Source organism: Bubalus kerabau, chromosome 1, assembly GCF_029407905.1.
Source record: "Bubalus kerabau isolate K-KA32 ecotype Philippines breed swamp buffalo chromosome 1, PCC_UOA_SB_1v2, whole genome shotgun sequence".
NCBI classification, from domain to species: Eukaryota; Metazoa; Chordata; class Mammalia; order Artiodactyla; family Bovidae; genus Bubalus; species Bubalus kerabau.
In genome coordinates this window covers 86,365,006-86,389,087 of record NC_073624.1, presented here as the reverse complement: position 1 = coordinate 86,389,087, position 24,082 = coordinate 86,365,006, and the positions used below count along the sequence as shown (strand labels likewise).

Genomic DNA, 24,082 nt, shown 5'->3' with positions numbered 1-24,082 from the left:
CTGAAGAATTGATGCTTTTGAACTGTGGTGTTGGAGAAGACTCTTGAGAGTCCCTTGGACTGCAAGGAGAGCCAACCAGTCCATTCTGAAGGAGATCAGCCCTGGGATTTCTTTGGAAGGAATGATGCTAAAGCTGAAACTCCAGTCCTTTGGCCACCTCATGCGAAGAGTTGACTCATTGGAAAAGACTCTGATGCTGGGAGGGATTGGGGGCAGGAGGAGAAGGGGATGACAGAAGATGAGATGGCATCACTGACTTGATGGACGTGAGTCTGAGTGAACTCCAGGAGTTGGTGATGGACAGGGAGGCCTGGCGTGCTGCGATTCATGGGGTTGCAAAGAGTCGGACACGACTGAGTGACTGAACTGAACTGAACTGAATATTCCATTGTGAATATGTACCACAACTTCTTTATCCATTCATCTGTTGATGGATATCTAGGTTTCTTCCATGTTCTAGCTATTGTAAATAGTGCTGCAATGAACAATGGGCTACATGTGTCTTTTTCAGTTTTTGATTCCTCAGGGTATATGCCTAGGATGGGATTGCTGGGTCATATGTTGGTTTTAGTCCTAGTTTTTAAAGGAATCTCCATGCCGTCTGTGGGGTTGCACAGAGTCGGACACGACTGAAGCGACTTAGCAGCATACCGCCCTCATAGTGGCTGTATCAATTTACATTCCCACAAACAGTGCAAGAGCTTTCCCTTTTCTCCACACTCTTTCCAGCATTTACTGTTTGTAAACATTTTGATGATGGCCATTCTGACAGGTGTGAGGTAATATCTCATTGTGGTTTTGATTCGCATTTCTCTAATAATGAGTGATGTTGAGCATGTTTTCATGTGTTAGTTATCTGTATATCTTCTTTGGAGAAATGTCTGTTTAGGTCTTTTCCCACTTTTTGATTGGATTGTTTGGCTTTCTGGCATTGAGTTGTATGAGCTGCTTGTATATTTTGGAAATTAATCCTTTGTCAATTTTTTCATTTGCTATTATTTTCTCCCATTCTGAGGGTTGTCTTTTCACCTTGCTTATAATTTCCTTTGCTGTGCAAAAGCTTTTAAGTTTAATCAGGTTCCACTTGTTTACTTTTATTTTTATTTCCGTTAGTCTAGGAGGTGGATCATAGAGGATCTTGCTTTGATTTATGTCATCGAGTGTTGTGCCTATGTTATCCTCTAAGAGTTTTATAGTTTCTGGTCTTACATTTAGGTCTTAAATCTATTTCAAGTTTATCTTTGTGTATGGTGTTAGGAAGTGTTCTAATTTCATTCTTTTACACATAGCTGCCCAGTTTTCCCAACACTATTTAATGAAGAGGCTGTCTTTGCCCCATTGTATATTCTTGCCTCCTTTGTCAAAAATAAGGTACCCATAGGAGCATAGGTTTATTTCTGGGTTTTCTATCCTGTTCCATTGGTCTATATTTCTGTTTTTGTGCCAGTACCATACTGTCTTGATGACTGTAGCTTGGTAGTATAACTGAAGTCAGGAAGGCTAATTCCTCCAGTCCATTCTTCTTTCTCAAGACTGATTTGGCTATTTGGGGTCTTTTGTGTTTCCATATGAATTGTGAAATTTTTTGTTATAGTTTTGTGAAAAATGTCATTGGTAATTTGATAGGGATTGCACTGAATCTGTAGATTGCATTTGGCAGTATAGTCATTTTCATAATATTGATTCTTCCTACCCAGGAACATGGAATATCTCTCCATCTGTTTATGTCATCTTTGATTTCTTTCATCAGTGTCTTATAATTTTCTGTGTACAGTTCTTTTGTCACCTTAGGTAAATTTATTTCTAGACATTTAATTATTTTTGTTGCAATGGTGAATGGGATTGATTCCTTAATTTCTCTTCCTGATTTTTCATTGTTAGTATATAGAAATGCAAGTGATTTCTGTGCATTGATTTTGTGTCCTGCAACTTTGCTATTCACTGATTAGCTCTGCTAACTTTCTGATACTATCTTTAGGGTTTTCTATGTACAATATCATGTCATCTGCAAACAGTGAAAGCTTTACTTCTTCTTTTCCAATTGGGATTCCTTTTATTTCTTTGTCTTCTCTGACTGCTGTAACTGGGACTTCCAGAACTATTTTGAATAATAGTGGTGATAGTGGACACCCTTGTCTCGTTCCTGATCTCAGGGGGAATGTTTTCAGTTTTTCACCATTGAGAATAATGTATGCTATAGGCTTAGCATATATGATCTTTACTATATTGATGTAGGTTCCTTCTATGCCCATTATTTGAAGAGTTTTAATCATAAATGGGTGCTGAATTTTGTTAAAGACTTTTTATGCATCTATTGAAATTATCATATAGTTTTTATCTTTCAGTTTGTTAATATGATGTATTGCATTGTTTGATTTGCATATATTGAAGAATCTCTGCATTCCTGGAACAAACCCAACTTGATCATGGTGTATGAGCTTTTTGATGTGCTGCTGAATTCTGTTTGCTAAAATTTTGTTGAGGATTTTTGCATCTATGTTCATCAGTGATATTTGTCTGTAGTTTTCTTTTTTGTGTTGTCTTTGACTGGTTTTGGTATCAGGGTGATGGTGGCCTTGTAGAATGAATTTGGAAGTGTTCCTTCCTCCACAACTTTTTGAGAGTTTTAGAAAGATAGGCATTAGCTGTTCTCTAAATGTTTGATAGAATTCTCCTGTGAAGCCATCTGGTCCTGGGTTTTTGTTTTTTGGGAGATTTTTGATCACAGCTTCAATTTCAGTGCTTGTAATTAGGTTGTTCATAATCTCTATTTCTTCCTGGTTCAGTCTTTGAAGATTGAACTCTTCTAAGAATCTGTCCATTCCTTCCAGGTTTTCCATTTTATTGCCATATAGTTGTTCATGATAGTCTCATAATCCTTTCTATTTCTGCATTGTCTGTTGTAACCTTTCCTTTTTCATTTCTAATTTTGCTGATGATTCTTCTCTCTTTTTTTCTTGATGAGTCTGTCTAAAGGTTTGTCAATTTTATCTTCTTAAAGAACCAGCTTTTAGTTTTATTAATCTTTACTATTGTTTCTTTCATTTCTTTTTCATTTATTTCTGCTCAAATCTTTATGATTTCTTTCCTTGTACTAACTTTTTTTTTTTTTTTACTTCTTCTTTTTCCAATTGTTTTAGGTATAAAGTTAGGTTGTCTACTTGATGATTTTCTTGTTTCTTGAGGTAGGCTTGTATTGCTATAAACTTCCCTCTTAGAACTGCTTTTGCTGTATCCCATAGGTTTTGACTTGTCATGTTTTAATTGTCATTTGTTTCTAGAAAAATTTTTTATTTCCCTTTTGATTTCTTCAGTAACCTGTTGGTTATTTAGAAACGTGTTGTTTAATCTCCATGTTTGTGTTTCTTACAGCTTTTTTCTTGTAGTTGATATCTAGTCTCATAGTGTTGTGGTCAGAAAAGATGCTTGATACAATTTCAATTTTCTTAAATTTACTGAGGTTTGATTTGTGACACAAGATGTGGTCTGTCCTGGAGAATGTTCCATGTGCATTTGAGAAGGTATATTCTTCTGCATTTGGATGGAATGTCTTGAAGGTATCAATGAGATCCATCTCATCTAATGTATCATTTAAAACTGTGTTTCCTTATGAATTTTCTGTTTTGATGATCTGTCCATTGGTGTGAGTGGCGTGTTAGTCTCCTCCTATTATTGTGTTACTGTAAATTTCTCCTTTTATGTCTATTAATGTTTGTCTTATGTATTGAGGTGCTACTACGTTGGGTGCATAGATATTTATAATTGTTATGTCTTCCTCTTGGATTGATTCCTTGATCGTTACGTAGTGTCCTTTCTTATCTCTTATAATCTTCTTTATTTTAAGGTCTATTTTGTCTGATATGAGGATTGCTAGTCCAGCTTTCTTTTGCTTCCCATTTGCATGGGATATATTTTTCCATCTTCTCATTTCAGACTATATGTGTCTTTAGGTCTGAAGTGGGTTTCTTGTAGACAGCATATATATGGAACTTGTTTTTGTATCCATTCAGCCAGTCTGTGTCTTTTGGTTGGAGCATTTAATCCATTTACATTTAAAGTAATCATTGATATATATGTTCCTGTTGCCAAAAATGGCAAAAATTGAGAAAACTTAATTGTTTGGGGGTGATTTTGTAGATCTTTTTTCTTCTCTTGTATTTCTTGACTATATAAGTCCCTTTAACATTTGTTGTAAGGCTGGTTTGGTGGTACTGAATTCTCTAAACTTCTGCTTGTCTGAAAAGCTTTTTATTTCTCCATCAATTTTGAATGAGCTCCCTGCCAGGTACAGAAATCTTGGTTGTAGATTTTTCCATTTCAGTACTTTAAATATATCCTGCCATTCCCTTCTGGCCTGCAGAGTTTCTGCTGAAAGATCAGCTGTTAAGTGTATGGGGTTTCCCTTGTATGTTACTTGTTGCTTCTCCCTTCCTGCTTTTAATATCCTTTCTTTGTGTTTAGTCTTTGTTAGTTTGATTAATATGTGTCTTGGCGTGTTTCTCCTTGGGTTTATCCTGTATGGGACTCTTTGTGCCTCTTGGACTTGATTGACTATTTCCTCTTCCATGTTGGGGAAAATTTCAACTATAATCTCTTCAAAATTTTTCTCATACCCTTTCTTTTTCTCTTCTTTTTCTGGCACCCCTGTAATTTGAATGTTGATGTGTTTGATATTGTTCCAGAGGTCTCTTGAGACTATCCTCAGTTCTTTTCATTCTTTTTAATGTATTCTGCTCTTCAGAAGTTATTTCCACCATTTTATCTTCCAGTTCACTAATTCAGTCTTCTGCCTTAGATATTCTGCTATTGATTCCTTTTAGAGTATTTTTAATTTCAATAACTGTGTTGTTTATCTTTGCATGTTTATTCTTGAATTCTTCTAGGTTTTTGTTAATTCTTGCATTTTCTCCATTTTGTTTTCAAGGTTTTTGATCATCTTTACTATCATTATTCTGAATTCTTTTTCACTTAGTTTGTTTACTTTCTCTTCATTTATTTGGACTTCTGTGTTTCTATTTGTTCCTTCATTTCTGTAGTATTTCTCTGCTTTTTCATTATTTTTGTAAACTTATTGTGTTTGAGGTCTCCTTTTCCCAGGCTTCAAGTTTTAATTCTTTCTTCCTTTTGGTTTCTGCCCTCCTAAGGTTGGTCCAGTGGTTTGTGCAAGCTTCCTATAAGGTGAGATTTATGGTGAGTTTTTGTTTGTTTGTTTTTCCTCTGATGGGCAAGTTTGAGTGAAGTGGTAATCCTGTCTGCTGATGATTGGGTTTGTATTTTTGTTTTGTTTGTTATTTAGATGAGTGTCCTGCACAGGGTACTACTGGTGGTTGGGTGATGCTGGGTCTTATATTCAGGTGGCTCCTTTGTGTGAGTTCTCACTACCTGATACTCCCTACAGTTAGTTCTCTGGTAGTCTAGGGTCTTGGAATCAGTGCTCCCACTCCAAAGGCTCAGGGCTTGATCTCTGGTCAGTAAAGAAGACTCTACAAGTGGTTTGTTATGGCATTAAGTGAGATTAAAACAAATATCCAAAAATGAGAAACAAAAGATGAACCCCAGACAAATGGCAGTCACAAAATCAGTCAAATGATAATTAAAATAATGGGATATACACATACACATATACACCCATGAGCAAAGTCAAAACAGTCCAACAAAAATAAATACAGGAGATTGATCCAGCAAACAAAGGTAATAAAAAATATATTTACCAGTTAAGAACAAAAGTAACTAAAGCACAAACTGGAAAACAAAACTAAAGCAAGGTGCCAAGTGGCGAATAAAGCAATGAAAACAAAATTAACAAATATGTTGAGAGGACAGGAAAGAAAGAAAAAAATAATAGATATGCAAAGTTAAATACAGGTAGATGGAGATTTATATACATTAAAGATTAACCTCAAGTGGGAAAGAACAGTAGGAAAGGCAAACAAAAGAATAAATGTAGGGAAAATATAATAGGTTTAAAAAATTAAAATTACAAAAAAGAAAACAAAAAACAAAAAACAGAAGAAGAAAGAAAATCAGGGAAAAAAAGGAAAACCCCCCAGAACTGCAAAAGTCTAATGTAGAGAGGCAGAGGTTAATAACAATAAAAAAATGTGACTGAGAAAAAAAAAGAAAAAAAAATTCAAAAGCTTAATTAGATTTCATAGTGCCAATAAAATCGACAACTCCAACAGCAGGGTGGGGGTGGCGGGGGCGGGAGTGTGATTTGAGGGGAAAAAAAGAATCTACAGAACAAGTCAAAACATAAGAATAATAAATGTATTTCTTGAGTCACTGCTGTCAGAGTCCTTCCCCTTTCTGGGAGTCACAGTCCACCTCACCTCCCTAGGATGCCCTCCAACACTGTGCTGATTTATGGACCTGCTGTGGGGGCAGCTCAGATTCTAATCTGGTCCTACTCCTGTGTGTTCTTGCCTCCATTGTCCACAGCTATCAGAACTAGTGCATCTTTTGTAGGAGCTGTCAATGACCTTTTAGATATTCCACAGACACCGAGTCTGCCTAGTTGATCATGTGAATTTAACTTACAGCTCGTACAGCTGGTGGGAAGGTTTTGGGCTTTCTTCCTTAGTCACACTGGCCCTGGGTTTCAATTGTGGTTTTATTTCCATCTCTGCATGTGGGTCCTCCACTGGGGTTTGCTCCTGAGGCTGCCCTGGAGGACTTGGGTTTGTCCCTGTGAGGCCCAGGTGTGGAGGTTGTGCAGCTGCTTGGGTTGCAGGGGTTCTGGCAGCATCAGGTACTCTGGGGAGTTGCTGGCTAGGGCAGAAGGAAATAAAGTGCTCTAGAAGGATTCCCTTCTAGTGACCAGTATTGGCCAATACGCTCCAGTATTCTCGCCTGGAGAATCGCCCTCCCTGACAGAGAAGCCTGGCAGGCCACCGTCTTCAGTGTCGCAATGAGTTGAACACAACTGAAGTGACCCTGCACGCATAGATGTAAGACTTTTTTGCCTGTGGTAGCTCTGCCCCAGAGAGAGTTGAGTGTGAAGGTGGTGCAGCTGCTTGGATTGTGGGGACCCTGGTGGCGCCAAATGTGCAGGGACAGGGACTGCCTCCACCACAGGAGTTATGGCCCTATCACAGTCTTTTTTCGAGCCTCTTGTAGCTGGTGATCAGAAGGCCCTTTTGGCCAGTGTTTCTCCTTAGCTCTACCTATGCAGGCACTTAGAGGGCCTCCTTGCCTGGGGTCCTTCTCTGTTGTTTGGCACACCAGGCACATAGAGGGCCCCCCCCCAACCCGGCTGGGGTCCTATCCTGTAGATCGGCACATCAGGCACTTAAAGGGGCACCCTGGGTGGGATCTACTCTGCAGTTCAGTGCTCAGGTGTTTGATGGGCCAGCCTCTCTATTGTTCATTTACCAGTGCTGGCTTGTGGGGGGAGAGAGTCTATGGTGATAGCTTCACCCCCTACATGGGACTCAGCAGTATCCCCTCGCTTCTATGGCTGCCTGACTTTCTTCCACAGGTATTTCCCACCACAGTCTCCTCCCCCACATCCCCTCGATTCATCTCTTCACAGGAAATAGCTGTCCTCACCTCACTGGGATTTCTCCACAATCCCCAAACTCCAGCTCCCAGCCACTGCACCTTCCAGGGGACCTGCGTCCCTGTCCCGGGTATGTATGGCTGTGGCAAGGACTGTCTGATTCTTGTTCCATTTAGGCGGCCACAGATCAGCTGTTTTATTATCAGTCTGACTCAGACAATTGCCCCAATGTGGGGATCGGACCCCTGCTTCAGTTCCCTGCCCTCCCCCCCCCGCCAAGGGCAGGTACAGTCCTGCTAACACTCCTGTTTTTCCCCCCAGTTCCTTTGTCCTACCGAGTTTTGCGTGGGTCTATACACACTTTTCCACTGGTCAGGTGTTCTTGTCTGCTCTCAGCTGGTGTTCTGCATGTACCTCTGTGTCAGAAGGTGTATTCCTGATGTTTCCGTGGCGAGAGATGTACTCCATATCCACCTACTCCCCTGCCACTTTGTTCTCAAGTCAATACATTTTCAATATAGTATCCCAAACTTAACACAATTCTGCTGAAATATACTGACCATTAAAAAATAACACGTTTTATCCTGTATACTTCTATTAGTATAGTCTAAGTCAACATAATAAAAGATGAATTAACAATATATTTATAATTTGGTATACTACACATAGGCTTTCATATAAAGCATAATTATGATAATGATGGGCTTCTCTGGTAGCTCAGCTACCCACTCTACTATTCTTGGGCTTCCTTGGTGGCTCAGACAGTAAAGAATCCATTTGCAAGGCAGGAGACATGGGTTCGATCCCTGGGTTGGGAAAATCCTCTAGAGGAGGGCATGGCAACCAATTCCAGTATTCTTGCCTGGAGAATCCCCATGAACCGAGGAGCCTGGCAAGCTACAGTCCATAGGGTTGCAAAGAGTTGGACAAGACTGAGCAACTATGCACGCATGATAATGATAGTCATAGTAATAACAATAAAACATTATAGGAAAATAAAGCTAATGAAATTACAGGCAACCAGAAGCTATGCTGCCAACAACACTTATCCAGGGAGAAGTGCTTCTCGTGTCTCACCTCCTCTTCCTCCCATAATGACAGGAATGGCTTAAAGATGTGGGAAAACAAAAACAAAAACAAAACTCTCTAATTTTAAAAGATGGGGGTAGAGAGGTTCTACCTCAAAATAGTAGTTTGATAATATGAGCATTTTATTTTACTCTCTAAACACAGAGATTATTGACCTTATGCAAAAATTGTGTACAGAAACAGGAGTAACAAGGCATGGAACAATAGAGAGTAATACAAATAGCTCCTTTATGATTCCAGAGCACAACGAAAGTCAGAGACTTTTAATTTATTTATAGGGCTAACATGGCCAAGATAAAAATTAGCAGGAAGGAAAGGATACACACATCTCACTTACAAATATACTTGCAAAATTGACTGCAGCAGTATATTATAAATAATGCACTATCACAAAGAGCAGTAACTCCAGTGGTGCGAGGATGGGTCAAAGTAAGAAATCTATTCTCATGGTTTACTACATTAAGAGTGCAAACTAAAAAACGTACTAAGAAACAGCACCTCTATGACGTTGAAAAGCTGCTTTATTTTATAAAACATTCACCATAAATTCCTGGGCTTCCCAGGTGGCACAGTGGTAAAGAACCTGCCTACAAATGCAGGAGACAGAAGAGGCTTGGGTTCGATCCCTGGGTTGGGAAGATCCCCTAGAGGAGAGCATGGGAACCCACTCTAGCATTCTTGCCTGGAGAATCCCATGGACAGAGGAGTCTGGCGGGTGACAGTCCATAGGGTCGCAAAGAGTCAGACATGACTGAAGCAATTTAGCACACACACACACAAATTCCTGATTAAAAACTTAGCAAATGCTTTTCTTAATGTGTTAGGCACTAACAGCAAAAATGAAACAATGATCAAACAGATCTGTAAGAAAAAAAAAAAACAACTAGAACCTCAGTAATGAATATTATCAGCTCATGTGCTTGATGTTCATAAAACAATTTTAGTATCGATCAAATATCTAGCAGAAGGAAATAAACTCAATCTAACTAACAATTTAAAAAACTGAAACACAATAAGGTATTTTTGACCTATGGACTAGCAAAAAGATTTAAAAGAGCAATAATATCCCATATTAGCAAAGATTGGAAAAAGATGTTAGTTTTCTAGCACTACTTATTAAAAAACTACTACAAACTCATGCCTTAAAACAATACAAATTTACTATCTTATAGTTCTGGAAGTCAAAAGTTCAAAATGGTTCTCATGGAGCTAAAATGAAGATGTTGGCAGGCCTGTCTTTGTTCTGGAAGCTCTAGGAAAAATCCACTTCCTTGTTTTCTGATCCTAGAATCTGCCTGCATTCCTTGGCTTATTGGCTCCCATCCTTTATGTGCAAAGCCAGCAATACTGGGCCAACTCTTTTTCAAGCTGCTATCCTTCTGGTTCTGCCTCCCTCTTCCTCTTTTAAAGATATTTGTAATGACATTGGGCCCTCCTGGGTGTTCTAGGAAAATCTCCCTATTTTAAGGTCAGCTGATTAGAAACCTTAATTCTAGTGCAAACTTAATTTCTCTTTGCTGTATACCTTAACATATTTGGAGGTTCCAGGGATTAAGATGTGGATATCTTTGTGTGTGTGTGTGTGTGTGTGTGTGTGCGTGCGTGCATGCTGGGGTGCATTATTCTGCCTACCACACAGGGTATCTTCAGTCACTGTTCAGTTCAGTTGCTCAGTTGTGTCCGACTCTTTGCGACCCCATGAATCGCAGCACACCAGGCCTCCCTGTCCATCACCAACTCCCGGAGTTCACTCAGACTCACGTCCATTGAGTCAGTGATGCCATCCAGCCATCTCATCCTCTGTCATTCCCTTTTCCTCCTGCCCCCAATCCCTCCCAGCATCAGAGTCTTTTCCAATGAGTCAGCTCTTCGCATGAGGTGGCCAAAGTACTGGAGTTTCAACTTTAGCATCATTCCTTCCAAAGAAATCCCAGGGCTGATCTCCTTCAGAATGGACTGGTTGGATCTCCTTGCAGTCCAAGGGACTCTCAAGAGTCTTCTCCAACACCACAGTTCAAAACCATCAATTCTTTGGCGTTCAGCCTTCTTCACAGTCCAACTCTCAGATCCATACATGACCACAGGAAAAACCATAGCCTTGACTAGACGAATCTTTGTTGGCAAAGTAATGTCTCTGCTTTTGAATATGCTATCTAGGTTGGTCATAACTTTCCTTCCAAGGAGTAAGTGTCTTTTAATTTCATGGAGTCGCTGTTGGGGGTGTATAAATGATTATAATCTTTCTGGCAGATTGACTTTAAAATGTCCCTGTAGGTTACTGTGCATTAGGGGACTATAGTTGTATATTAATTAGATTTGCAAGTTCCCTTTAAAGCACAGCTTTAAAACAGATCTCAAAAGAACTGTTGAAAATATTTACACTGGCCCTCCTCCACTTAGTTCAGGGGCTGATGATCTACTCTTTCTGACTCAAAAGCAAGTTACAATCATTCAGATAAGGGAATAATTTTCTAAAACATTCAAAAACACATCAGACTTATTCTTACTGAGGGATGAGGGCATCAGAAAGCCATTTTAGTGTTGAGATAAAGTGTCCGAATGAATTTGAACAGAAAAGGTGAGAGTGCTTCAACACTCTAGATCTCTGGGAGTCAAGAATTTTAGAGAAGTTTCATTATACATTTAGGTATTTATCTTTTGGGGGACCATCTCAGAAAATACACATTGTATTACAAGAGAACTCTAGCAGTCAAACAGAAAATGTTTCTGAGCTGCTAATCATACAAATGCAGACAGAATTAACACCTGGACCATGCTGAAGATGATAAGTTTAGTGTCTTCTCCATGACAAGGCTTGTCTCATAAACTTCAAGTAATTTTATTCTAGTGAAATTATTATCTTTTTATATTTCATTATACTCTATCTCACACAACTGTATATATTTCCAGTTAGAACATCTCATTTTATTAGAATTCCTTTTTCAAGTTCTCCCACTTTACATTGTTAAAATCTACAATTTTTTCCCTCTCTTCATTAAAATAAACCATAACTTTTCAATTATAATTTTACTATAAATAACTATAGCATAATTTTATTATAAAATATAGTAAACATATATTTAAAGGTATGTTTGTTACTAAGTTTGAACCTTTGTGTGATTCTATATTAAATACCAAGCAGACTTATGTCATTATTAACATTATGTAGTAAGAAGTTGAAAATAGATTATTGTTATTTTTATAAATTAATAAATTATCATGGATTCTCTATGACTATATTTAGGATTATGAGCTTTTAAAATTTTAAGTATTAATTCATTTTGTATAGTCTTCTCACCCTCAATAACAGACATTTTTACCTAATGTGAAAGCAAGTTGTTGTTCATCTATCACTCCATTCTCAAGGAAGCCCCTCTGCTCAGTCAAGGCTCAGTCATAATATTCTTACCTCTTTTCCTTCTTCCAGGAATTATAAAAAATAAAAAAGGTTTGTCATGCTCAGAATCTCTCTCTGATGACTTTTAAATCAGAATTTTTCTAACCTATTTCATACTACAGGGAGGAACAATCATAGCACCACATTTTTTCACTCTTTCAGCCTCTTTTCCAGCTGTCTATAAGTGGTATATTAATGGTGGTCATGGAGGACACCAGTTTCAGCTAGAAGAGTTTATCCATGCAAAAAATGGGCTCAGGGAAAAACACAGTAAAGTTAGAACAAAGACTCTGTTCTGGATTTGGATTGTGCCCTGCAAAATATCAGATGATAAATATTTCTAGAACCCACACCACATTTAATGTATAAGTTGTCTAATGTCAACAGGACCTTAAAGAAACCCTTTAAAAACAAATTTTGCTTTTTGATCAATAGAAATACAATTCTCATGTAGAAAACTTATGCTAAGTTGCTAAGTTGCTTCAGTCGTGTCCGACTCTGCTTGACCCCATAGACGGCAGCCCACCAGGCTCCCCCGTCCCTGGGATTCTCCAGGCAAGAACACTGGAGTGGGTTGCCATTTCCTTCTCCAATGCATGAAAGTGAAAAGTGAAAGTGAAGTCGCTCAGTCGTGTCTGACTCAGCGACCCCACAGACTGCAGCCCACCAGGCTCCTCCGTCCATGGGGTTTTCCAGGCAAGAGTACTGGAGTGGGTCGCCATTGCCTTCAGCTCATAAAAGTACACTGGCCCCAAAGCCTAAAAAGATAATAAAATCACTTCCATTTGTAAATACTGTAAAACTTTTCATTTAAAACATGATTAATGAGTCCCAGTGACTTGTCAGGTACTGATCTAGGTGCTGGTCTGAGTTTAACCAACACCTCTTGAATATTCTCTATATTTGACTTAACTATGTCATGTAATTCTCACAACTTTTGAAATAATGAGATAGTTATATACACACAAATGAATAAACACAATGCAATAGGGGAGTACCTCTACTGAAATTTATAAAAATTGCCTTGGACATATAAGAAAAGAAGCACTTAGGTTTATCTGAGAGAGGCAGATGAGGTTTCACAGAGAAGACTGTACTTAAGCTGAGGATTGAAAGATGGCTAAGGGCAACCAGACGTGCACACTGAGGAGAGGCCTTTGCATTGCATGTGCAAAGGCCTGCACCATGAACAAAGACATCATGGTTTTGGTAACCAATAGGTATTTAAGAATTAAAGGAATATAAGCTGTAAAAGGTGGGGGATGGGAGGGAAGGGAAGGTGAAGGCCAGGAAGAAGCCAGCAGCAAGGCATGGATTAGATGATAAAAAGCACAGTAGAGTATGCAAGGCAATGGCACCCCCTCCAGTACTCTTGCCTGGAAAATCCATGAATGGAGGAGCCTGGTGGGCTGCAGTCCATGGGGTCGCTAAGAGTCAGACACAACTGAGCGACATCACTTTCACTTTTCACTTTCATGCATTGGAGAAGGAAATTGCAACCCATTCCAGTGTTCTTGCCTGGAGAATCCCAGGGACAGGGGAGCCTGGTGGGCTGCCATCTATGGGGTCACACAGAATCGGACACTACTGAAGTGACTTAGCAGAGTGTGCAAATGAATTTCTATTTGAAGAATTTTGAGGAACAAATTTTTATGTGAAAAATATTATTTTGGAGAAATGGGATAAGCCTAAAAATAGAGAAACGGTATTGTATTCATATAAATGAAAGTTGATGGTAACCCAAACTGAAGCAGGAGCTTCCCAGGTGGTACTAGTGGTAAAGAACCTGCCTACCAGTGCAGAAGACATAAGGGATGCGTGTTTGATCCCTGGGTTGGGAAGATCCCCTGGAGGAAGGCACGGCAACCCACTCTAGTATTTTTGCCTGGAGAATCTCCGTGGACTGAGGAGGCTGGCAGGGTACAGTCCATAGGGCCGCAGAGTTGGACACGACTGAAGTGACTGAGCACACACACTGAAGCAGAGGTTTATATAAGGGTGTACAGGAGAAACAAATTCAAGAGATGTTTAGCAAAAAGAAGGCCTAAGCTTGACTGTTGGCTGGAAGGTAGGTGAGAGAGAAACATCTTTTATATTTCCCAGTTTTTTTTTTTTTCACTTGAGTGACTAAGTTGATAGTAGTCTGAGGGATTCATGATTGGTTCGTTTTAAATATGAAAACCCAGAGAAGTTCTTGGAACATGTAGGAGTATATAGGTAATGGGCAGTTAGATATCCAAGTCTGACATTCAGCAGAGGCATCTGGATTTGAGAAAGGTTAGAGAAAGACCAGCTTAAATGGAGGACTTGATGCCATGATGGGGAGGAAACTGTCTTGGAAAAATAGCTGGGAAAAAAAGATAAAGAGGCTAGGGAAGAACCTCAGGGTACACTGATATATCAAGGCCGTGAAAGGAAACAAACATAATTTGTCTGTGTGCTAATAGGTAGTCCCATGGAAATCAAACAGGAAAGAATTTCAACATTCAATAATTAAGAGGCAGTCATAAGATAAAGTGAATGTCCCCATCAGATCTTATTTCTGCACTTACTCATTACATGTAAGGACCCACTAATTTTCATATATGTATAATCAGAATATACCTTGGCCTCCATGACCTTGTCCTTCCCCTGAATCTTGTGCAGAAGCCCATCTTGAACTGAAACTAGGAGGATGGGACTGGGGGAAAACAGTGCCAAAAGGATTAGAGAATATTATATATATTTTGAAATTTCATTGAAAAGCTGGATATAACACTGAATATGACAGAACCAAACTTTCCAGAAAATCCTCTCTCTCTCCTAAGTTCTGTTAGCTGTAGCAGCTGCGGTCTCTACGTCTTCTTTCTTTTCCCACAACAACTCCTTCTAACCCTGTGGCTCCTACCATCCTACTGCACATGCAGGAAGTTCCTCTATGTCCCTAAGTTTCCTAATTTTGCATCCATACTATCATCCTATTCATTAAAACAAAAGATATCTTGGCATCTAGTCACTTTAGAAGGAATGAAAATAATTATAAACAACCAATTTTCATTACTTTCCCCAGGCATACTTTTGTGTAGAAATTTGTTATAAAATTGAGACGTTTATACTTCTTTGGTTTCATGCTATTCTATTCTTCTCAACTTGCCAATTAAATGTACTCAGCTATCAAACAAATATTAAACAAATAAATGGTAAACATCTCAGAAATACATTTTTTAGCAAAGGGATATTTAAAAAATATATTTTCATCAAAAATTAGAGAAAAATGCAATACATACATATTTGATGTTAACTGTTCAACTTTTCACAATATGCACCCACAAGAATGATGTATTTTTATAGGGGAAATGCAAAATTCAGAATAATTCCCCAAACTTCATCAAATGTGATAAATTCTGAGTACCATCTGGCAATGTGAATTTTCTTAGGGTTCTTTTATGTAATTTTATGTATAGCCATCTGAATTGTAGTAACTACAGACATTCACTTATAACTAGGACATTACCTTAGAGTAATCAGTTTCAGAGAAATCCATTTGAGCAAATAAAAACTCATATTCACAGGCCAAATCCTCTAGCTATAAGAAGACCAGAAAATCTGCATTTTTAAGTGGCTCCCAGGTGACTGGAGTCACAAGAATCATCTGTAATGCCTAGTAATCCCTCGGTTCCATTGTATATTTCTAAATGAGAAATTTCTGGCAATCTCCCTATAGTCAGAGAATTCACACTTTTGTAAGTTTTGGTGATTCTTCCAAACAGTTAAGGGTTTAAGTCATCCCCTTAGTGTACATCTCTATGAGCAGATTATGGATGCAAGGCACTGAGACTTCAGCCTCTTTATGTATCATCACATTACTATAGTTTTCTATGTATGTATACTCAGTAGTTCAGTCATGTCCAACTCGTTGCAACCCTATGGACTATAGCTTGTCAGGCTCTTCTGTCCGTGGGATTTTCCTGGAAAGAATACTAGCGTGGCAAAGATAAATTCAAAATGTATTAAAGACCTAAATGTAAGACTAGAAACTATAAAACTCTTAAGAGGAGAACACAGGCAGAACACTCTTATGATATAAATCCCAGCAAGATCTTCTTTGATCCACCTCCTAGATTAATGGAAATAAAAACAAAAATAAGCAAGTGGGACCTAATTAAACTTAAAAGCTTTTGCACTGCAAAGGAAATTATAAATGAGGTGAAAAGACAACCCTCAAACTGGGAGAAAATAATAGCAAATGAAACAACCGACAAAGGATTAATTTCCAAAACATACAAGCAGCTCATACAAGTCAATACCAGAAAAACAAACAACCCAATCAAAATGTGGGAAAAAGACCTAAAGAGACATTTCTCCAAAGACGACATACAGATGACTAACAAACACAAGAAAAGATTCTCAACATTGCTGATTATTAGAGAAATGCAAATCAAAACTACATTGAAATATCACCTGACATCGGTCAGAATGGCCCTCATCAAAAAGTCCACAAACAATAAATGCTGGAGACAGTGTGGAGAAAAGGGAACGCTCTTGCACTGTTGGTGGGAATGTAAATTGATACAGCCATTATGGAAGACAATATGGGGATTCCTTAAAAAACTAGAAATAAAACCAACATATGACCCTGCAAACCTACTATTAGGCATATACCCTGAGGGAACCAAAATTGAAAAAGACACATTCTAGTTCATTACAGTAATATTTACAATAGCTGGAACATGGAAACAACCTAGATGTCCATTGACAGATGAATCTTAAAAAAGCTTTCAACATATATATGATGAAATATTACTCAGTATAAAAAGGAACATATTTGAGTCAGTTCTAATGCTGTGGATAAACCTAGAGCCTATTATACAGAGTGGAATAAGTCAGAAAAAGAAAAATATTGTATACTAACACATATATTTGGAATCTAGATGGCACTGAAGAAATTATTTGCAGGGCAGAAATGGAGACATCAGGAGCATATTGGGCACCTACGGACTTGGGCAGTTCATCTTTCAGTGTCCTATCTTTTTGCCTTTTCATGCTGTTCATGGGGTTCTCAAGGCAAGAATACTGAAGTGGTTTGGCATTCCCTTCTCCAGTGGATCACATTCTGTCAGACCTCTCCACCATGACCGGTCCGTCTTGGGTGGCCCCACACGGCATGGCTTAGTTTCATTGAGTTAGACAAGGCTGTGGTCCATGTGATCAGATTGGCTAATTGTCTGTGATTGGGGTTTCCGTCTGTCTGCCCTCTGAGCCCTCTCTCAGTGCCTACCATCTTACTTGGGTTTCTCTTACCTTGGACATGGGGTATCTCTGCACGGCTGCTCCAACAAAGCACAGCTGAAGACTTTAAGGGACTAGATGTGAAAGACAGAGTGCCTGATGAACTACGCATGGAGGTTCATGACATTGTACAGGAGATAGGAATCAAGACTGTCCCCAAGAAAAAGAAATGCAAAAAAGCAAAATGGCTGTCTGAGGAGGCCTTACAAACAGCTATGAAAAGAAAAGAAGCGAAAAGCAAAGGAGAAAAGGAAAGATATATCCATTTGAATGCAGAGTTCCAAAGAACAGCAAGGAGAGATAAGAAAGCCTTTATCAGCTATCAATGCAAAGAAATAGAGGACAACAATAGAATGGGAAAGACTAGAGATCTATTCAAGATAATTAGAAATACCAAGGGAACATTTCATGCAAAGATGGGCTCAATAAAGGACAGAAATGGTATGGACCTAACAGGAGGAGAAGATATTAAGAAGAGGTGGCAAGAATACACATGCAAATCAAAACCACTATGAGGTACCATTTCATGCCAGTCAGAATGGCTGCAATCCAAAAGTCTACAAGCAATAAATGCTGGAGAGGGTGTGGAGAAAAGGGAACCCTCTTACACTGTTGGTGGGAATGCAAACTAGTACAGCCACTATGGAGAACAGTGTGCAGATTCCTTAAAAAACTGGGAATAGAACTGTCTTATGATCCAGTAATCCCACTGCTGGGCATACACACCGAGGAAACCAGAATTGAAAGAGACATGTGTACCCCAATGTTCATCGCAGCACTGTTTATAATAGCCAGGACATGGAAGCAACCTAGATGTCCATCATCAGATGAATGGATAAGAAAGCTGTGGTACATATACACAATGGAGTATTAATCAGCCATTAAAAAGAATGCATTTGAATCAGTTCTAATGAGGTGGATGAAACTGGAGCCTATTATACAGAGTGAAGTAAGCCAGAAAGAAAAACACCAATACAGTATACTAACGCATATATATGGAATTTAGAAAGATGGTAACAATAACCCTGTGTACGAGACAGCAAAAGAGACACAGATGAAAAGAACAGTCTTTTGGACTCTGTGGGAGAGAGAGAGGGTGGGATGATTTGGGAGAATGGCATTGAAATATGTATAATATCGTATATGAAATGAGTCGCCAATCCAGGTTCGATGCACGATACTGGATGCTTGGGGCTGGTGCACTGGGACGACCCAGAGGGATGGTATGGGGATGGAGGTGGGAGGAGGGTTCAGGAGTGGGAACACATGTATACCTGTGGCGGATTCATTTTGATATATGGCAAAACCAATACAATATTGTAAAGTTAAAAAATAAAATAAAATAAAATTAAAAAAAAAAGAATACACAGAAGAACTGTACAAAAAAGATCTTTATGACCCAGATAATCACGATGGTGTGATCACTCATCTAGAGCCAGACATCCTGGAATGTGAAGTCAAGTGGGCCTTGGAAACATCACTAAGAACAAAGCTAGTGGAGGTGATGCAATTCCAGTTGAGCTATTTCAAATCCTGAAAGATGATGCTGTGAAAGTGCTGCACTCCTTATGCCAGCAAATTTGGAAAACTCAGCAGTGGCCACAGGACTGGAAAAGGTCCATTTTCATTCCAATCCCAAAGAAAGGCAATGCCAAAGAATGCTCAAACTACCACACAATTGTACTCATCTCACACGCTAGTAAAGTAATGCTCAAAATTCTCCAAGCCAGGCTTCAACAGTACATGAACCATGAACTTCCAGATGTTCAAGCTGGTTTTAAAAAAGGCAGAGGAACCAGAGATCAAATTGCTAATATCTGTTGGATCATCAAAAAAGCAAGAGTTCCAGAAAACATCTATTTCTGCTTTATTGACTATGCCAAAGCCTTTGACTGTGTGGATCACAGCAAACTGGAAAATTCTGAAAGAGATGGGAATATAAGACCACCTGATCTGCCTCTTGAGAAACCTATATGCAGGTCAGGAAGCAACAGTTAGAACTGGACATGGAACAACAGACTGGTTCCAAATAGGAAAGGAGTATGTCAAGGCTGTATATTGTCACCCTGCTTATTTAACTTACATGCAGAGTACATCATGAGAAACACTGGGCTGGATAAAGCACAAGCTGGAATCAAGATTGCCGGGAGAAATATCAATAACCTCAGATATGCAGATGACACCACCCTTATGGCAGAAAGTGAAGAGGAACTAAAGAGCTTCTTGATGAAAGTGAAAGAGGAGAATGAAAAATTTTGTTTAAAGCTCAACATTCGGAAAGCTAAGATCATGGCATCCGTTCCCATCACTTCATGGCAAAGAGATGGGGAAACAACAGAAACAGTGACAGACTTTATTTTCTTAGATTTCAAAATCACTGCAGATGGTGATTGCAGCTATGAAATTAAAGACGCTTACTTCTTGGAAGGAAATTTATGACCAACTTAGCATATTATAAAGCAGAGACATTACTTTATCAACAAAGATCCATCTAGTCAAGGCTATGGTTTTTCCAGTGGTCATGTATGGATGTGAGAGTTGGACTATAAAGAAAGCTGAGCAGTGAAGAATTAATGCTTTTGAACTGTGGTATTGGAGAAGACTCTTGAGAGTCCCTTGGACTGCAAGGAGATTCAACCAGTCCATCCTAAAGAAGATCAGTCCTGGGTGTTCATTGGTAGGACTTATTTTGAAGCTGAAACCCCAATACTTTGGCCACCTGATGCAAAGAGCTGACTCATTTGAAAAGACCCTGATGCTGGGAAAGATTTAGGGCAGGAGGATAAGGGGACGACAGAGGATGAGATGCTTGGATGGTATCACTGACTTAATGAACATGGGTTTGGGTGGACTCCGGGAGTTGGTGATGGACAGGGGGGCCTGGTGTGCTGTGGTTCATGGGGTCGCAAAGAGTTGGACATGACTGAGTGAATGAACTGAACTGAATTGAATGGAGACACAGACATAGAGAACAGATTTATTAACACTTTCTGCTTCTCTGCTTCCTTTTCTATCTTCATCCTTGTTTTCTTTTTAGCCCAGTTTTGTTTACACTGCAAATTCTACCATTCTTCATAGCTTGTTAATCATTTCCACTAAGAAAGGTTCTTACTATGGTAATGGACCCAATCTCTAGGATTACTAGACTAGACTGGACTTTGAGCCACTATCTACTCAATATTCCTTAAGGCTCATCTTGCATGTTAAACTCCAAAGTGAATGGACATTTGACTCAGAAACTACAGCTGCAGGGGGAGGAAGGAGTGGGTGGGATATATGTAGAGAGTAACATGGAAACATATGTTCACTTCAGTCGCTCAGTCGTGTCTGACTCTTTGCGACCCCATGAATCGCAGCACGCCAGGCCTCCCTGTCCATCACCAACTCCTGGAGTTCACCCAGACTCACGTCCATCGAGTCAGTGATGCCATCCAGCCATCTCATCCTCTGTCGTCCCCTTCTCCTCCTGCCCCCAATCCCTTCCAGCATCAGAGTCTTTTCCAGTGAGTCGATAAAGGACAGAAATGGTATGGACCTAACAGAAGCAGAAGATATTAAGAAGAGATGGCAAGAATACACAGAAGAACTGTACAGAAAAGATCCTCATGATCCAGATAATCATGATGGTGTGATCACTGACCTAGAGCCAGACATCCTGTAATGTGAAGTCAAGTGGGCCTTAGAAAGCATCACTACGAACAAAGCTAGTGGAGGTGATGGAATTCCAGTTGAGCTATTTCAAATCCTGAAAGATGATGCTGTGAAAGTGCTGCACTCAATATGCCAGCAAATTTGGAAAACTCAGCTGTGGCCACAGGACTAAAAAAGGTCCATTTTCATTCCAATCCCAAAGAAAGGCAATGCCAAAGAATGCTCAAACTACCACACAATTGCACTCATCTCACACGCTAGTAAAGTAATGCTCAAAATTCTCCAAGCCAGGCTTCAGCAATATGGGAACCGTGAACTTCCAGATGTTCAAGCTGGTTTTAGATAAGGCAGAGGAACCAGAGATCAAATTGCGAACATCCGCTGGACCATGGAAAAAGCAAGAGAGTTCCAGAAAAAACATCTATTTCTGCTTTATTGACTATGTCAAAGCCTTTGACTGTGTGGATCACAATAAACTGTGGAAAATTCTTCAAGAGATGGGAATACCAGACCACCTGATCTGCTTCTTGAGAAATCTGTATGCAGGTCAGGAAGCAACAGTTAGAACTGGACATGGAACAACAGACTGGTTCCAAATAAGAAAAGGAGTATATCAAGGTTGTATATTGTCACCCTGCTTATTTAACTTATATGTAGAGTACATCATGAGAAACACTGGACTGGAAGAAACACAAGCTGGAATCAAGATTGCTGGGAGAAATATCAATAACCTCAGATATGCAGATGATACCACCCTTATGGCAGAAAGTGAAGAGGAACTAAAAAGCCTCTTGATGAAAGTGAAAGTGGAGAGTGAAAAAGTTGGCTTAAAGCTCAACATTCAGAAAACGAAGATCATGGCATCCGGTCCCATCACTTCATGGGAAATAGATGGGGAAACAGTGGAAACAGTGTCAGACTTTATTTTTCTGGGCTCCAAAATCACTGCAGATGGTGACTGCAGCCATGAAATTAAAAGATGCTTACTCCTTGGAAGGAAAGTTCTGACCAACCTAGGTAGCATTTTCAAAAGCAGAGACATTACTTTGCCAACAAAGTTATGTTTGTCTAGTCAAGGCTATGGTTTTTCCTGTGGTCATGTATGTTTGTGAGAGTTGGACTGTGAAGAAGGCTGAGCGCCAAAGAATTGATGCTTTTGAACTGTGGTGTTGGAGAAGACTCTTGATTGAGAGTCCCCTGGACTGCCAGGAGATCCAACCAGTCCATTCTGAAGGAGATCAGCCCTGGGATTTCTTTGGAAGGAATGATTGTAAAGCTGAAACTCCAGTACTTTGGCCACCTCATGCGAAGAGTAAAATAGATAACCAATGGGAATTTGCTAACAACTGAGAGGGGTAGAATAAGGAGGGAGACAGGAGGGAGGTTCAAGAGGGAGAGAACATATGTATACCTATGGCCGATTCATGTTAGTATTTGGCAGAAACCAGCACAATGTGTAAAGCAATTAAAAAGTCAATCAATCAACAAATAAATATTTTTTTTTAAAAAAAAGAATACTAGTGTGGGTTGTCATTTCCTCCTCCAGGGGATCTTCCTGATCCAGAGATCAAACCTACGTCTCCTGACTCTCCTGCATTGCAGGCACATTCTTTACCCTTGAGCCACGTAGCTAAGATCAAAAGAAGCCTAAATGACTAATTGTAATTCACAGCATAAGTCTGAAACACTTCTTAACCAAATTATTTTCCTCTAACCAGATTATATAATTTAAATATGTAAAAATATCACACTTCAAGTGCCTTTTTAAGACTATCATAAAAATAACATGGGTCAGGAAAACATTGTCACGCTGTAGATGAGAAAAAATGAAGCGACTTAACCAAGATCACACTTTAGAGTTCTGCCTCTAGTCTGTCACAGGAGTGTTCCCTTCATTCACAAAGCTTTCTGCTCTATGTCAAGTGCTTTGCTTTGGACATTACTGGAGTATATTTGTGTATATTAATTCATTTGATAGGCACAATACTACAAGATCTGAAAAAACTATGGGCTTTGGAATTATAAGAGCTGTGTTTTTTTTTTTTAATCCCAATTCTGCTGAAGTCAGACTCTGTGTACTTTGGGCAGTTCCCACTTTGCTCATTTGTTAAATTATAGACAATAACACTATCAATCCTTTAGGAGGGGTTGAGAAGATTAAATAAGATATTGTGTGCCTAAGCATCCAGGTCTTAGGCCAGAATATAGTAAGTGCTCAGTGAATGCTAGCCTTTTACATTAGTTTCTACCCAGTATTCCTCAAGGCTCATTTTGCATGTCCAACTCCAGAGTTAATGGACATTTGACTCAGAAACTACTGATCACATGGTCTCAACTACACTTTGCTCTCTCAAGACTGCTCCTTTAAAAATGGCTTGCACTATGGGAATGGAGATATACAAACACAGAGGAGCAGAGAGGAGGCTTTCAATTGCTTGATCCCACTTGTGGGTCAACTGGTGGGGTCATGTCCTCTTCATGAGGACATCTTATCGGTTTATTGTTTTACAACAAACCTATAAAACTCTGACCTGTAGTATAATATTTCCAGTTTGAAACTTGTCCCCGTGAAGCTGAGGGCCTGATGAAATGACTGACTGTGTTACTCTTCAACATTATACTTTGTTTTATCATGTATAATTGATGCAATGACAAAATGGCAACACAATACATGAGGCCCAGGGAGAACCATGACACATACGCACAAAGATAGGGTAAGGGCCAGGGCTGGAACACTCTTTAGGGGTGATGATCAAGCACTGATCACTCCACAGCACGTGGAAACAATGCATCCATTGGAAAAATACTACTTTAAGGGAGTTCTGTTTTGCTGCCTCAGTGTGGCTTTGAAAAAATTACTGCTCATGTGCAATAGTGTTGAATTTATATCTTCCTAGTTTTTAAAAATCATAGTCTAGCTCTTTTTTTAAAAAACAAAATACCTCAGGGTCTGAAGCATTTAAAGGGGGCTACCACTTGAATGTCTCTATTTTCCACTTGCTTAAACAAATCTTATAATTCCTTCAAGCTACATTCTCCCCCACATTATACATAAAGACTTGTGTGCTCTTTCCTGCTCACAATAATCCCTCATAGACCTTCCCACTTGTTTTAAAACTGTGATCTATTTCATATGCTAGCCAGACTGTTAGTTTCGTTTTCGAGTGAGTGTGTTTGTC

At 39.3% G+C, this 24,082-nt stretch overlaps 1 protein-coding gene across 12 annotated transcripts in view; it reads right to left on the bottom strand.

The window, feature by feature from the left end:
- TMEM117 (transmembrane protein 117) overlaps window positions 1-24,082 on the bottom strand; it is a 625,554-nt gene that overhangs the window by 93,334 nt on the left and 508,138 nt on the right. The window contains exon 8 of one of the 12 annotated variants that reach the window (XM_055581427.1): window positions 5,036-5,171. The exons of the other annotated variants lie outside the window; for them this stretch is intronic. Coding sequence (XP_055437402.1) covers window positions 5,055-5,171 — 117 coding nt within the window. The 3' untranslated portion in view covers window positions 5,036-5,054. Of the gene's footprint in view, window positions 1-5,035; window positions 5,172-24,082 lie in introns of those variants that run through there. 12 annotated transcript variants of the gene reach the window in all.